Source organism: Myxocyprinus asiaticus, chromosome 15, assembly GCF_019703515.2.
Source record: "Myxocyprinus asiaticus isolate MX2 ecotype Aquarium Trade chromosome 15, UBuf_Myxa_2, whole genome shotgun sequence".
NCBI lineage: Eukaryota > Metazoa > Chordata > Actinopteri > Cypriniformes > Catostomidae > Myxocyprinus > Myxocyprinus asiaticus.
Genome location: NC_059358.1, coordinates 29,291,886 through 29,309,490, shown reverse-complemented (window position 1 = coordinate 29,309,490; position 17,605 = coordinate 29,291,886). Strand labels below are relative to the sequence as shown.

Below are 17,605 nucleotides of genomic sequence, written 5' to 3'. Positions count from 1 at the left end.
TTTGGGCAACATGAATTGGTGTAGTTCCAAAAATTTACAGTGATAAACCCTTTGGCCTTCAGTTTCATGAAAAACTTACTGGAACAAAATTCACCAGTTATAACCAGTTACCAGCATTTAAAAATATGGAACAATATGGAACAAACTCCGGAACAATTAAAAATCACTTTGTTCCGGTTTTCGGTTATGTTCTGCTAAAAATTTCGTTCATTTTCATTTTTCGTTTTCAGTCTTTGATTAAGAATACATTTATTTACAAGATGTAACTTTACATAGGCAACTGTATACTGTGCTTGTTAAGATTTCTATCCTGAAAATTCCCCCACATGGGAAAAAAATCTGTGGCATATTTTAGCTTAATTTGGGTGAGGCAAGTCCCTAATTTTGACCTTGTTTTTACAAAACAGTAGGCTTGTTTCTCTTGTGAGATCTGGAAACACTGCAACCAGGTATAACCTATCCTTATCACAGAGTACTGTCATTTTAAAAAGAACATTATTAACCGTTCTTTTATTCCGTTTTAACTGGTTACCTTTGGGAAAGGAGGCCTTTGAACAGGAACGAAAAAAATACTGTTTCTGCTCAGAATCTAAATTAAAAGCTTTGTTTTTAGTCCCTGCCTGGAGGATAGCATGGAATTATCATGGTACCATATAAAACAACTTGAAAACTCGACTGGAACGATGGTAAATCGTCATTTGAACCGAGTCAAAAAACAAAAACAAACAAACCGTCCGAATGAATCGACTCACCAAAATGAATCCGACTTTCCCAACGCTCGTGTTAGAGCGGAGCGCCTCCCTCTGCAGTGGGCGGGCCGACTGCAAGCGCTGCTCCTGCTGTTTGGGACACACACAAGTCTCACGGAAAATATGGCGGAGGCTGCGGCGGTCTCTCCGCATCGCTTCTTCTGTCACTGTTGTAAGGGTGAAGTGAGCCCCAAACTCCCGGTAAGCCCGCATCGGTTGTAACGCACAGCCGGTTCATGTTAGTGGGTTTCTTAGTTCTTCGGTTGGTTTGGCTGTTTTCGCTGTTGTGCTAAGGTTAGCATGTTAGCTCACAGCAGTTTATCAGCCTGATGTGGGTGAAGGGCCTTTGTGGCTTGTTTGTATTACATACGCAAAATACATGTTTTTATCGTTGTATTAGTTAGACTGATCTTCGTCCACCTAGAAAAGGAGAGGACTCACGTGTTTTATCATTATCACAAACACTACACTCATGCAAAAGTATAGGGAACATACAGTCTTGTGTTCGGACATGTTTTTGTGGTGTATTTCCTTGTAAATTATGACGTTTCTTCATTTTACGACAACTCCAGCTAAAATACATCTTCAGTTCATGATGTTACCGTTTAGAAAGGCTCAGAAATTTATATTTTAAATATGATATACCCTGTCCAGGTCAGCCAACTCTGTTAAAGCGAAAGCAAAATACCAAATGTTTCTGTTTCTTTTTTATTTATTTGTAATGTGGCATGTAGGTGTATAACTGAGATCTGTAAATGTCAGTGCTAATTTCAGCACTTGTTGGTTAGTATATCAATCCATCATGAGCTGTCCTGATGAGGATGAGTTGTGTCTGATCCCTTGTTTACTACTCATTTCTCTTATTTAAACGCCACAACCTGTTTATATTTTTAGTGTTAATGTGACAAAATAGTGTCTATAAAAGTACCTATTGTCATCCTTATGTTATAGACACATAGGATGACCTATCTTGACCTGTTCCAATTTGGGAAACAATAGGGAAGCAGCCTCTGTTGAATCAAGCAGCGATTGGCGTGACCCATTGCAGGGAGTGTCTGTTCTATTAGTTTTAGAATTCAAATGAATGTGAATGTGTGTTTTAGTACTATGCAAATATGTGCTTCCTTAAAAAAACACAACTTTCTGTTTTGTTTTTTCATATGTTTACAATGTTAAGGAAGTGTGATCAATGGCGTGATTTTATATAGTGTTTTGATTGTGGGTTGGTTGTGTTTAGGAGTTTATCTGTCCCAGATGCGACTCTGGCTTCATAGAGGAGGTTACAGAAGACTCCAGGTGAGCTTTTCACTGGTACTGCACTTCATTCATTGTCTGCAATGGCATGTTGCAACTCCTGCACTGTTAGATTGATTACCCAGGGCTCCAGACTAAAAAAATGACTTAACTGAAACATTAAGGAGCAAAATGGCTGTTTTTAGTTGCCAAATCATATAAATGCTCGATTTAGATAGAAAGCAGAAGAAAACGAAGACAGCTGATAACCCATTAATCGGAGTTTTAATAAACAGTATATATTGTAGTCGAGAAGATACGTTCATCAATGTTCACACCACTTTAAAAATTTATACAAATATAAGAGAGAATTTTTTTTTTTAGTACTGCCCTTCAGAATCTACATAAGTAGATATTTACATAAAGCATAGTATGCATATAGTAGTGTCTTGCCTTCTTGAGCATCAATGAATGCTGTCACCTTGTGTAATAGTTGTGTATGAGTCCCTCAGTTGTCTTAAGTGTCAAAAGCTGGATCTTATATATATATATATATATATATATATATATATATATATATATATATATATATATTATACACACAGTTGAAGTCAGAAGTTTACATACACTTGGGTTGAAGTTAGGGCTGCCCAATTAATCGAAAAACTAATTGCAATTACGATTACGGCTCTCACGATTATGCAGTCATGAAAACTGACAATTACAGCATTCAGTTTATGTCTACTGTTGCGTTAATGGTTTCTATTTAGAATGTGTTTTTGCAGTGGTTGAGTTTCTAACCAATCCCAGATGTGTGTGTTGAGCAATGAAATGGCAATGGCCAATCAGAGATGCAGTGAGTCTACAGTACACTCTATCAGTCTATCAGTAATGACAACCAATCCTTATGCGCAAGTTTTTAATAGTCTGACATCCAGATACTTGCTTTACAGTATATTTCATCTCGGTTTGCGATGGCACATGAAAATTAGTGCTAAAGAAACATCATCTGACACCCGAAAAGAAGCTGTAGAACAAAGTTGAGGGGCAAGAACTTCCTGTTCAATACAAAACCAGGGAGGGGCTCTCTCAGGCGGAAGCGACCAATGAGCCAAATGTCTGAGACTGAATGCATAAAAATAAAACAAAATCTTGGGTAGGCCTAGCCCATCTTTGACAATCGGCCTATGCGTCTTACTGAAATGTAATCTGGGACGTTTACCATTCCAAATGAAGGACTACGCTATGCTTTCAAATTGCTTGAAATAAGAGAGGGGGACATCTATAGGGAGAGATTGTAGCAGGCAGTTGAATTTTGGAATACAATTCATTTTAATAACATTAACCTTCCCAATCCCAATAGATAAATGTAATGAAGCCCACCTGTCCACATCGCTCAAACCTTTTTATTAAAGGGTCAAAATTAACTCTAACTAAATCACACAAATTTGCTGGGAATAAAATACCCAAATACTTAATGCCCTGTTTGAGCCACTGGAAGGCGCCTGGCTGAAAATCCGTTACCGGGCAGTACGCTGTCAGAGCCAAAGCTTCGGATTTAGACCAATTAATTCTTTATTCTCAGAACTTAGAAAAGGAATTAATAATTCTGTGGAGTCAAGGCATAGATATAGTAGGGTCGGAGACAAATAATAAAATATCATATGCGTAAAGCAAAAGCTTATGCGCACACCTCCCGCCACCACCCCTGGAAAATCATCCTCCTTATCGCGGCTGCTAATGGTTCCAGGGCAAGACAGAGCAATAATGGGGAAAGAGGGCAACACTGCCGGGTGCCCCTATCCAGAGTAAAATAATCTGAAATTAATCCATTTGTTTGTACCGCCGCTACCAGGTGTCTATAAAGTAACTTAATCCATCCAATAAAAGTACTCCCGAACCCGTACATTTCCAAAATCTTAAAAAGATAATCCCATTCTAAGATATCAAATGCCTTTTCAGCGTCAAGTGAGATGGCAGTGACCGGAGTCTGATCATTCGCCACTGACCACATGATATTGATGAAACGTCTAATGTTATCAGAAGAGCTATGGCCCCGAATAAACCCCACCTGATCTTTAACTTTATAACTTAATCGGTTAGCCAAACTTTTTGACAATATTTTAATGTCTAACTGGATCAGGGAAATTGGACGGATCTCTTACACTCGCTTGGATCCTTGTCCTTTTTAAGAATCAGACTGATCCGGGCTTGTGTCCTGGTTGGTGGAAGCTTTCCATTCTTTAATGATTCCGTATAAACTTCTAGCAAAATTGGAGTCAGATCTGCAGCATAAGATCTAAAAAATTCAGCGGCAAAGCTGTCTGGCCTGTAGGCAAAGCCTTAATTACCTTGCCAAGCTCCTCCAAGGTTTCTCAGAATCAAGATAATTTTTTTGCTCATTTGTCAGTTTAGGTAGTTCTAATGGTTCCCTTTGTTTCTAGTATCATCATCAGTAGACAAAGACATGGAACTATAGAGATCAAGATAGAATTCTTTAAAAGCATTATTAATATTAATGGCTGAGGTAAATATTTCACCACCAGCAGGTTTCACTGAGGGAATGGTAGAAAAATACTTTCTCTGTTTTATATATCTAGCCAGAAGCTTCCCTGCTTTGTCCCCTGATTCAAAGTATGACTGTCATGCCCTGTATAGCCAAAACTCTACCTTCCGCGACAAAACAGTATTATATCTGTATTTCAATCAGGTCAATTCTCTGAGGCCATTAGATGACATTCGGCACTTCAGCTCTGCTGTGGCACTTTTAATGTTCCCTTCCAATTCCACTAGTTCCTGTGCTTTGGATTTTTTGGTGAATGAGGCATACTGTATGATCTGGCCCCTAAGAACCACCTTAAGTGCCTCCCAAACCATGCCCACAGAGGATACTGAGGACCAGTTGGTCTCCATATAGACATTGATTTCAGCCTTTAGAATTTGTTGGAATTCAGGATTTTGCAAAAGGGATACATTAAAGCTCCAAGTATATGATTTATTTTTCTTTGTATGTGGAAATACCTCTAAACACACCAGGGCATGATCAGAGACCAAAATGTGTCCAATTGAGCAATCAACATCAGATGAAATGAGGGACTTAGATAAAAAAAAAAAAATCTATTCTGGAGTAAATCTTGTGGACTGAAGAAATTGTTTTTTAAAGTCCTTACCAGATGGGTTCAAAAGTCTCCAAATATCTGTAAGACCAAGATTTTTACACATCCTGTGAAGTGCCACTGTTGCTCTAGGGAGCTTGCACACTTTTGCTTCACTATGATCAAGGACTGAGTCCATCAAAAGATTAAGACTCCTCCCAATATTATATCATGTGGGGTGCCAGCAGCTTGCAACATCCCTTCAAGATCTATAAAACAGCCCTGATCATCAATGTTAGGTGCATAAATATTCGGCAAAATAAGACTTTGTCCCTGAATTTCAGTTAAAACAATAATGACTCTTCCTAATTTATTTTTACTCTGTTTGAGACATTTGAATTGTAGATGTTTACTTATCAGTGTAATGACTTCCCTGATCTTACTCGAGCCAGCACTATAAAAAAAAATGCCCACCCCATATCTTTCCAAATTTTTCAGCTTCCTTCGGGGAAAGGTGCGTTTCTGGAAGAAACATTATATCATATTTCTTACGCTTAAGAAGATAAATAACCTTCCTTCTTTTTAACCCTAACTCATTCACATTCCAAGTGGAGAGAGACAATCCACTCATATTAACATTTGACATTTTGACATGTAAGAAAATATAGATTGTGTATCAAAAACAGGATTATTAATGACCACATTCCAACATTAGTGCTACAGTCAAACCCCGAACATTCCCCAGAACCAAACAAACAGAAAAAATAAAAATGTGCGCATTAACCCCACGCATGACAGCGCCAACTGGCGTCCATCCCTCCAAACTCAAACAGTCCATGTATGCCTACGAGAACCCCATGACAACTTTGCTGTTGGATTGCTCAAGTCCGGTGTTTCTATACAAATTTTGAGAGACAGAATTACACCGCAAAAGATAATCTATAAAACAAACTCCAGCCAATAGGCAGAATAAACACAAAGAGTGTGTAGCTTCATCCATAAAACTGTCCTAAAGGTGTATTATTCTACAAAATAAACTCCAGCCGCTAGGCGGAACCAGCACAAAAACAGCACGCAGACTCTTCAGACAGTCAAACGAATGTTCAGTTAGCCAGTCCATTCGGCTGCAACATGATTGCAAACAAATTACTTACTCACTCCAATGACTTAGCCAGAAATACTCCACAAAATAAACTCCAGCCGATAGGCGGACTAAGCACAAAGAGCGTGTAGATTCATCCACAAAACTGTCCCAAAGGTGTGTTGCTCTACAAATTAAACTCCAGCCGCTAAGCGGAACCAGCACAAAAAGAGAGTGCAGAATCTTCAAAGAGTCAAGCAAATGTTCAATGAGCCGTTCCATTCAGCTGCAACGTGAGTACCACGAAGTGACTTACTCCATTGACTTTATGAAGGACATAGCTTGCTGTGGGCATGTGAATGTTTTATGGCCATCCTTAGCATCTATTCTCAATTTGGCCTGGAATATCAGTGCAAAAGCGATCTTCCATTGATGTAAAAGTTTCTTGCATTCCTGGAATCGATCACTTTCTCTCTTGTCGAGTTCACAAAGTTTGGGAACAAGAAAATGCTGTGGTTCCTCCAAGAAAGCCTTCCTTTACTCCTCGCCTCACGTAAGACAAGATCTTTATTGGATGATCTCAGATATTTGGCCAGAATTGACTGGGGCCTGTCACCCTCAGCGGATTGCCAAGCCGGAACCCTGTGAGATCGCTCGATTTCCAGCTTATGGCCTGTTATGTCAAGCAGACTTGAAAAGAGCCCATCCAGGAATTCCACCATATCCCGTCCCTCTATTCCCTCCGGTACCCCAACGATACGGACGTTATTCCGCTGGCTACGGTTTTCCATGTCCTCCGTTCTTCTCCCAGACACGCTCCAAATCCACCTTGGTCGCTAGCGGATTAGCAGATAATTCCCTCTCCGATGACTCCAGATAATCGATCCGTTTCTTGACATCCCCCACTCTTGTGGCCACATTAGTAAATTTCACCTCCATGGCAGCGAGCGATCGATATATCACAGCAAGATCCTCCAAGTCAGCAACGACCTTCGTCAGCATTGCCGACATGTTCAACATCTCTCGCCACATTTCCCGCACTTCCCCGACCAAAATTGACTCCCTGGCTCGGGGCCTGCTCGGGAACATCAGCTTGAGCACGTAAGTGTCTTTTAATGTCTCCAGAGCCCGAAGATTTTGAATTCTTTGACATATTGTCCTCCTAGAACAGTTATGGAACAGAATGTATTGAATCTCACTGGTTTATGTCATAAAAGGTATTAAAACTAGCAAAGTGCCCAGAGCTCGCCATTCACATGTCCGATCCTCGCACGGCGTCACCATAAATCCAACATTTCACATTCTTAAAATAAAGTAGTGATCCTAACTGACCTAAGACAGGGAATGTTTTCTACGATTAAATGTCAGGAATTGTGAAAAAATGAGTTTAAATGTATTTGGCTAAGGTGTATTTAAACTTCTGACTTCAGCTGAATATACAGTGCATCCGGAAAGTATTCACAGCGCTTCACTTTTTCCACATTTTGTTATGTTACAGCCTTATTCCAAAATGGATTAAATTCATTATTTTCCTCAAAATTCTACAAACAATACCCCATAATGACAACGTGAAATAAGTTTGTTTGAAATCTTTGCAAATTTATACAAAATAAAAAATGAAAAAAAATCACATGTACATAAGTATTCATAGCCTTTGCCATGACACTCAAAACTGAGCTCAGGTGCATCCTATTTCCACTGATCATCCTTGAGATGTTTCTACAACTTGATTGGAGTCCACCTGTGGTAAATTCAGTTGATTGGACATGATTTGGAAAGGCACACACCTGTCTATATAAGGTCCCACAGTTAACAGTGCATGTCAGAGCACAAACCAAGCCATGAAGTCCAAGGAATTGTCTGTAGACTTCCGAGACAGGATTGTATCGAGGCACAGATCTGGGGAAGGGTACAGAAAAATTTCTGCAGTATTGAAGGTTCCAATGAGCACAGTGGCCTCCATCATCTTTAAATGGAAGAAGTTTGGAACCACCAGGACTCTTCCTAGAGCTGGCCGCCCGGCCAAACTGAGAGATCGGGGGAGAAGGGCCTTAGTCAGGGAGGTGACCAAGAACCCAATGGTCACTCTGACAGAGCTCCAGCGTTTCTCTGTGGAGAGAGGAGAACCTTCCAGAAGAACAACCATCTCTGCAGCACTCCACCAATCAGGCCTGTATGGTAGAGTGGCCAGACGGAAGCCATTCCTCAGTAAAAGGCACATGACAGCCCACCTGGAGTTTGCCAAAAGGCACCTGAAGAACTCTCAGACCATGAGAAACAAAATTCTCTGGTCTGATGAAACAAAGATTGAACTCTTTGGCCTGAATGGCAAGCGTCATGTCTGGAGGAAACCAGGCACCGCTCATCACCTGGCCAATACCATCCCTACAGTGAAGCATGGTGGTGGCAGCATCATGCTGTGGGGATGTTTTTCAGCGGCAGGAACTGGGAGACTAGTCAGGATTGAGGGCAAGATGAATGCAGCAATGTACAGAGACATCCTTGATGAAAACCTGCTCCAGAGCGCTCTGGACCTCAGACTGGGGCGAAGGTTCATCTTCCAACAGGACAACGACCTTAAGCACACAGCCAAGATAACAAAGGAGTGGCTACGGGACAACTCTGTGAATGTCCTTGAGTGGCCCAGCCAGAGCCCAGATTTGAACCCGATTGAACATTTCTGGAGAGATCTGAAAATGGCTGTGCACCGATGCTCCCCATCCAACCTGATGGAGCTTGAGAGGTCCTGCAAAGAAGAATGGGAGAAACTGCCCAAAAATAGGTGTGCCAAGCTTGTAGCATCATACTCAAAAAGACTTGAGGCTGTAATTGGTGCCAAAGGTGCTTCAACAAAATACTGAGCAAAGGCTGTGAATACTTATGTACATATGATTTTTTTTTTTCTCCGTTTTTTATTTTGTATAAATTTGCAAAGATTTCAATTATGGGGTATTGTTTGTAGAATTTTGAGTAAAATAATGAATTTAATCCATTTTGGAATAAGGCTGTAACATAACAAAATGTGGAAAAAGTGAAGCACTGTGAATACTTTCCGGATGCACTGTGTATATATATATATGTATTATTTATATATATATATAAGTTGTGCGGGGCTTTTAATTATAAAGAAGCCCGAAATACACATGGGACTCCTATTTTGAAATGTCTGCGCTTCCAGTTTTGAACACACTGACGGATGATTCACTGAGAAAGTAACTCTGATTCAAACTGCTAACCTGAGCTCCTGAGTTTGTATGATTCATGAAAAAGACTCTGTTCAAAAGAGTCATTTGGTCATGACTCTCTCGCGCTGGGTTTGTTGTTGCGTGTGGTGCAGCGAGCTCAACACAACAGAACGGGTGAAAAGCGGGTGTGCTGTAAAGATGTATTCAGTAACTCACAAGATGATATCTGACGAAACCGCATATGAACGCACGCAACCCGACTGTCGCCAGTGGTGACTAGATTTTAAATTATAGTCGCAATGAATTATTTTTGGTCGCATTTGTGACCATTTTAGTCGCAGTCTGGAGTCCTGTTACCAGGGCAGCTCTTTCAGCAACTTCTAGAGTAATGAAAATAAATGTCAGAAACATAGGTTTATAAGACTGGCATTTTGGCTGGTGTTGTTTTACTTCACCAAATTAAGCAGATATTGCAGATCATTTATTCGTGTGCTGTCCAGCATGTCACCAGAGGAAATTGATGTATCCTCCAATCAGATTCCACTTCATTTATAATGTATTTATATTTAAATATTTTTAGTTCTGTTCTGTTTTCAATTTCTCCTTTAAATTTAGTTTAGTTTTTGCTAGTTTTTATTTATTTTTTTAAAGTAGTTTTGTTTACTGTAAGTTTCAGTTTAGTTTTGGAATTATTTAATTTTTTGTTTAGTATTATTGAGTTTTCAAAGTTAATGTAATCTTAGGGTGACCATACGTCCTCTCTTTCGTATGTATAATATGTCCGGGATTCGGCTTTCGTTGCATTATGATGTGCATCTGGTCTAATACTTAATTGTGTATGCGTGCATATTTGCATTGCTTTAACCCCTCTTTGTAAGTCCCGATTTCTTGCACACCAATTGGATGATTATAAGAGGCTTGTAGCATCTATTGGCCAAATTTCTGCCTGTCAATCTCTCCGCGAACGCGCGAAGCACTGCTGTGTTTGGCATCAAACAGTTGCTTGACAGTAGCAGCAAATGATAGCTGAGTGGAAACAATGCCCAAATGAAAGTGCAAATTTACAGAAGATTTGCACAAAAAATTCCCATGCTTTCATTCATGTCGAGATCCGTGGGAAGCAGAATATATGACATGTAAAGCTGGCACTTATGTGTCTGCTAATAAAGGTGCAAGTGATTTAGAAGCAAAAGGTGAAAGCTCATCAGGTAAATTAACAGACTACTTTTTGCAACCAGGTAAAATTATCACATTGCTTCATTTTCCATGGCCATTCAAAGTAATAGTAATAGGAAATGAAGGTACACTCATGGCATTTTAATTGACTATTTTATTTTAGTACATGGACTATTCTATTTATTTATATATATTTATGTTATGCTAATAGAGTGTCTTTTTCACTGTATTAAAGTTTACATTTATAGTAACACTCTTTTGAACCCTGTTATTCCACCCCCCACCCCCCCAAAAAAAGGTGTCCTCTTTTTGGAAAACCAGAATATGGTCACCCAAATCTGATATCATGCAAATATGTTTAACAGCATAATTTTCATGTCTAATGAAGGCAAATTGTAGTTCTCAAATTTTATAGTATCAGCTCAAATTAATTTTATTTTAGTTAGTTTTGGGGTCATGAAAATGTATTTTAGTTTAGTTTTTCCAACAATGTTATTTTAGTAGAAAAAATAATCCATTTATTTTTCATTGCAGTTTTTGTTAATAATAATAGCACTGCATTCCAGCTCAATTTGAGCTTAGTTTGTGTCTAAATATAATTTTGGAAATCAGGGGAAATGTTTACATGCACAGCTGTAATTGAGATACAGCAGGGGCCTGTATAATGAAGCTAGTTGAACAAACTCTGTGTTCCAGGATTGGTTTCGAGTTGACAAAATCAAACAAATCTAATCAGGCTTAATTGGTAGAGCTACCATGATGCTGCAACAACTTTGATTGAGTTTAAGATTCGTTAATGTGTTCATGCACATGAATGAGTGACATAACGCAGCGAACAGCCTATCGTGTGAAACATTGTGAGAAAGAGAGCGATTCAGAACAAAACCTGATATGGAGCAGGTTAGTATAAGTTACTAATGTGATGAATACCGGTAAAAGCCGACCCACCTTCATGGTACCTAAAACCTAGGGTTGATGCAAACTAAATTGAAACTCACATGGCTAGCCATCAAAACTGGCTTCATGGTACAGGCCCCAGGTTTTTGTGTAGTCAAACTTAAGTCTTCATCTGTCTGTTCAAGTATACATGAAACAAAGCATAATCGAATGTTTGAAGGCAGGTCATCAGCTGAGGAATACACATTGCACCAGTTGTGTTGTGTTCTGATTAACATGTATACATGATTGATGAACCAAGCTACAATCACATTATCTTGGTCTGTTAATCAGACTTTGCAAAAATCGGACTGGTACGATTTCAGTCAGACTAAAGCGTTGACATGACATTTACTAGTTAACTATTGTTTTAGTCTGACTGAAATCAAACTTTTTAAAGCACATGCCATGTAAATGTACTGACTGTGACAATCAGCTGTAGTACAATATCTGTTGCCAAGTTCTGTGAAGCAGCAGTATGGTCCCTGGCTATCGCGGTAGCCAGGTCTGACGTGAATGTGATTGTTTCCTCCTCAGTCTTCTGGACAGTAGTTCAAATAGCCTTGATGACACAGCTTCACAGTTTGCTGAGGTATGTGGACCCCTTCCTTCCAAAACATATTTCCTGTCTGAGGTAGAGATTATGTAGCTGTTTGCTTGGCCAAGAATTATTTAATGAGTGGGATTGGAGTAAAGAAAAGGTGCATTGTACTGCTCCTTCATTTCTCTGTCTCTCTTTTCCTCTTTTTTTTCTGTAGCTATGGCAGCTGTTGTTTGTGGAGAGGCCATTCAGTATGGATCTAGACAGTCCTGAATCCGAGCGAGTCCCGGGAGGTGGTCTTGGATTAGGTTCATTTGGTGGTTCTGTCCCAGGTGGGCCCCTGGTGGGCCCTTTAGGTGGAGGAGAACACTGGGGTTCTGGTCGTCCTCGCCTGCACAGTCAGAGGAGATACCGATCCAGAGGAAGCAGTCGACCGGATCGCTCTCCCGCTGTTGAGGGGTAAGTCCTGCCTTTTAATATCTCAAATACTTTGGTCATATCCTGTTGCCCCATACCCTGTGTTCTGTGTTCTCACAGCACTATGAGTAAACAGCTTGTATGACAAAAAAATGCAGAGAACAAAATATGCCACTGTTGTATTTTGCATATACAGTATGTGAGTTAGCTGGCTGATTAATAAAACAGCTCATCATGACATGTCAACAAAAAATTAAGGAAGTTGGCAGAATACCCCAGCACCACTATCAGTTCCTCACTAATGTCTGCTCTCTTCCAGAATAGTACAGCAGTTTCTAGCGGGCCTTTTCGCCAATTCAGGAGTACCAGGCTCTCCGCCACTGTCATGGTAAAGGAAAATATTTTGTATCAGTATTTTGTAGTTGAAATAAAAAGGTGTTTAACTACTAGGGCTGTCTGTAGATGATAACATCGGCATTATTAGACCCTTTTTAGGAGGGCTTCAGCCATCAAATCCATCTCAGCCACCCTAAAAATCTGTGTGTGTGTGTGTATATATATATATATATATATATATATACACACACACACACACACACACAGTGTATTCAGAAAGTATAATCAACACTCCATACCCCATAATGACAAAACAAAAAACAGATTTATTAAAAAGAGAAAACTGAAATATCACATTGTCATAAGTATTCAGACCCTTTGCTTTGACACTTGAAATTTAGCTCAGGTGCATCCCATTTCTCTGGATTGTCTTTGAGAGGTTTCTACACTTTGATTGGAGTCCACCTGTGACCAATTCAATTGATTGGACATGATTTGGAAAGGCACACACCTGTCTATATAATGTCTCACAGCTGAAAATGCATATCAGACCAAAAACCAAGCCATGAGGTCAAAGGAACTGCCTGCAGAGCTCAGAGACTGGATTGTGATAAGGCACAGATCTGGGGAAGGCTGCAAACAAATTTGGGCTGGATTGAAAGTTCCCAAGAGCACAGTGGCCTCCATAATTCTTAAATGGAAGAAGTTTGGAACAACCAGGACTCTTCCTAGAGCTGACTGCCTGGCCAAACTGAGCAATCAGGGGAGAAGGGCCTTGGTAAGAGAGGTGACCAAGAACCCTATGGTCACACTGGTGGCTGAGCTCTAGAGATCATGTGTGGAGATGGGAGAAACTTGCAGAAGGACAACCATTACTGCAACACTCCACCGATCTGGGCTTTATGGCAGAGTGGCCAGACGGAAGTGCAAGACACATGAAGAAAGCACCTAAAGGACTCTCAGACTGTGAGAAACAAGATTCTCTGGTCTGATGAAACGAAGATATATTTGGCCTCAATTCCAAGCTTCATGTCTGGAGGAAACCAGGCACTGCTCATCACCTGCGCAAAAACATCCCAACGGTGTAGCATGGTGGTGGTAGCATCATGCTATGTTTTTTTTTTTTAGTGACAGGGACTGGGGAACTGGTCAGGGTTGAAGGAAAGCTGAATGCAGCAAAATACAGAGATATCCTTAATGAAAACCTGGTCCAGAGCGCTCAGGACCTCGGACTGGGCTGAAGGTTCACCTTCAAACAGGACATTGAACCTAAGCACACAGCCAAGACAACGCAAGTGTGGCTTAGGGACAACTCTGTGAATGTCCTTGAGTGGCCTAGCCAGAGCCTGGACTTGAACCCAATGAAACATCTCTGGAGAGACCTAAAAAAATGGCTGTCCACTGATGGTCCTCATCCAACCTGACAGAGCTTGAGAGGATCTGCAGAGAAGAATGGCAGAAAATCCCCAAATCCAGGTGTGCAAAGCTTGTCGCATCATACCAAAAATACTTGAGGCTGTAACCGTTGCCAAAGGTGCTTCAACTAAGTACTAAGTTAAGGGTCTGAATACTTGTGTCAATGTGATATTTCAGTTTTTTCTTTTTAGTAAATTTGCAAAGTTATCAAAAATCTGGTTTTTGCTTTGTCATTCTGGGGTATGGAGTGTAGATTAAAGTAAAAAAATTAAAGCATTTTAGCATAAGGCTGCAACATAAAATGTGAAAAATATGAATGGGTCTGAATACTTTCTGAATGCACTGTATATATACAGTACATAAATGTGTATATTTATAATACCTTTATTTTACCAGGTTTATTCTATTTAAATTAAAATCTCTTTTCGGAGTGATTTTCTCTTTTGAACGAATTCTAAAGATTTGAATCACAAGTTAAATGACATACAGAGAAACATCATCAGGAGTTAATTCACTCCACTAAAGATCAACCAAGCTAAATGTGATGTTTATTGTAATAATAGTTTTTGTGGTGGTTTTGTGGATATGTTTAAATCTTCTATTATTGATTTTCTATAATAAACACTTTTTTTATTATTTGTTAATAAATGTAAAGAAATTAGTATTTGAACGGTCCTTTAAATGGTTTCAGTGTCATGTAATAACTTTAAGTGTGTTTATTATAGAAAATGACAAAATTCTGAATGAATATTAGCCAGCTATCTTGAATGATGTAAACAGTAAAAAACAAAACACTATCTATGCTAAAGAGTGGAATACATTAAATGTGCACATCTAATAGTGTCATTAGGGGCCGATTTATTTTATACATTTGGGCTGTGCTGATACAATCATATATCCTGATGCTTTTTCTCACAATGTTGTAATATATCAATACTTTAGATCCCTGTATCAATATTTTTATTCATCTATTTGTGTATTCATATCATGTCCAATATTTAAATAATGAAGTAGCAGGTCGTCAAAAAGGGAAAGCTGTTTTAGCAAAAAAAAATATTACACACTTCAGCTTAAAACATGTTTAATGAATCTCGCAAGTTAACTTTGACAACGTAATTGCCTACATTTACCAGGTTTAAATGTGGTAAAGCCAGTCATCTTGATTTTGTGTGTGTGTGTGTGTGTGTGTGTGTGTGTGTGTATATATGTATCAGGACGGGCATGCTGCACTCAAACCCTGGGGACTACGCCTGGGGACAGGGGGGTCTGGATGCAGTCATCACACAGGTAGTTGGGGGAGGGGGGGTGGGGGCTTTTCATACATATAGGGGGGACCTTATCAGTTTTATGGCTCTATGCAAAAAGGCTGATAATTTTTGTCTTTCTCTCAAACAGTTATTGAGTCAGTTTGAGAACACGGGTCCTCCTCCTGCTGACAAAGAGAAAATCTCCTCCCTCCCCACAGTTAACATCACTCAGAAACAGACTGGTTAGTCTCTTTTTTTCTTCTTGACCCTTCTTTTTTCTGTTCTAGTCAGTCAGAGGCACAGAGTGAAGAGGTGTATTTTTTTCAATGTTAAAATTCTTTATCCTATCCCAGCTCAAAGGGCGGCATTTTTATTTTTGTGCGAACCATTTACATGCAGAGGCAACCATAATTAAGCCATTCATAGTTTAGTAGAGCACTGTGGTTCTGTTGTGCTATCAAAATATTGCTGTTTGTTTGAACATCAAGACCAGCCCAACACCGCAACATTTGCTCAACCAGTGGAATTAGTTTGGGGTGGACTGATCTATTTGACCAACCAATGCTGGATAGGGAGAGTGTTAGGGAAATGTTTGAAAACAGGTTTTTGCCATTCCATTTGTTGGTGCCAGTGCGCAGAAATTATACACCACCATTAAGACACACTCATTGACCTACAAATCTGATTCTCTTCTGGTAATGAATTAAAATTCCTATTTAAGGCAAAACTCATCTACTGAAATCTCATTATTCTCACTCCCTGCACACTGTCTTTCTCCTCCTCATCTCTCTTAGAATGCAATATGGAGTGCCCAGTATGTAAGGAAGACTACATGGTTGGCGAGCCAGTCAGGCAGCTACCCTGTAACCACATTTTCCATAGTGACTGCATCGTGCCCTGGCTTGAAATGGTGAGAGAAACGGTGGAGAGGACAGAATGGGACAAGAGGAAAACTATTTGGAAAAAGCATTTAGATATAAGCTTTTAAAGAAGGAAACAAGATTAATGAACGTTTATGGAAATATGCCAGTACAATAACAGAGTAGCTGCCTGTTGAGCGTTTCAATTAGAATCAGTCCGTCATGAGGATCTATTTCAGTTAAGAGGCTGCCAGAAAGTAGCTGCCTATGTAGACATTAGACAGCTTACTAGAGAAACCGAACAGAGAGCTACATTTTCAAAGGTCATGACTAGTCTCCAACATACACTTCTCTCTTCTTCCTCCTTATAGCACGACACGTGTCCTGTGTGCAGGAAGAGTCTGAACGGGGATGACAGTAGCACTCAGTCCACATCAGAGCCTTCCTCCCGAAACAGTGATCCTCGCACACCAGAGAGATGGTCCTTCTGAGATGCGCACACACACACACACACACACACACACACACACACACGTCCGTTTTACCCTAATCCCTGTGTCTGACACACAGATTGAGGGTTTCCCCATTTGGTTCTCTCTGTCTTAACCCAAGCTTCTTAGTTCCTTTATTCTTTTTTTCCATCTTTATTTGATTGTCTATTGTCTCATGTTCATCTTAGTATGCCATTGCATTTTTACTATGTTTTGTTTACTCTTCTTTAATGCAGTTTTCTCACATCTAAAAGTCTATCCCATATTCCCAGAAGTCTGTGATTCTTTGCAGCAATGTGTTTCTACCATGAATTGAACAAACAAACAATGCAGGATGAGGGCAAGAGCTGGTGGAGGTTGTTACTACAGCACAATTCCCCACTAATAATTGGATTGTACAGTGTTGTTGCCCCTAGAGACAAACTGTACTCCCTGGATAGCACCTCTTATCGTTAAATGTGAATTCTTGTTGGGATGGGGTGCCATGTCTTTGTAGTTTATAAAAGCTCCTTTTCCCAAGATCTTTCATTATTCAATCGATCATGAAGTTTTGTTTTACTCCCCTCCATTTTTGGTGTAAATATCAAAAACCCATAAGTTCAGTTGTTAAATTGTTTTAAATGACCAAGTTCTTTTCAATCTCATTGCAGTTTTTTTTCTAATGTAAATAATTTTGGTTGGAAAACTCATTTAAGGAAGACAAAAAAAAAATTGGTGATAAATGATGATGAATCGCTAAAAGGTATATATGAATATATATTATATGATGTGTATGACCATGATGTATTAATAATAAAACTGAATAAAAACCAGAGAACAGGTTGATCTTGCTACACAACAAA

The 17,605-nt window shown here is 39.6% G+C and overlaps 1 protein-coding gene across 1 annotated transcript; it reads left to right on the top strand.

Annotated features, from left to right (window-relative positions):
- The first annotated feature begins 818 nt into the window (after nt 1–818).
- LOC127452780 (E3 ubiquitin-protein ligase RNF115-like) lies at nt 819–17,605 on the top strand. The gene is made up of 9 exons (XM_051718488.1): nt 819–950; nt 1,987–2,045; nt 11,993–12,047; nt 12,214–12,455; nt 12,733–12,801; nt 15,380–15,452; nt 15,561–15,654; nt 16,207–16,322; nt 16,644–17,605. Exons 1-9 carry the CDS (start codon nt 873–875, stop codon nt 16,761–16,763), a joined length of 906 nt encoding a protein of 301 aa, XP_051574448.1. The 5' UTR covers nt 819–872; the 3' UTR covers nt 16,764–17,605.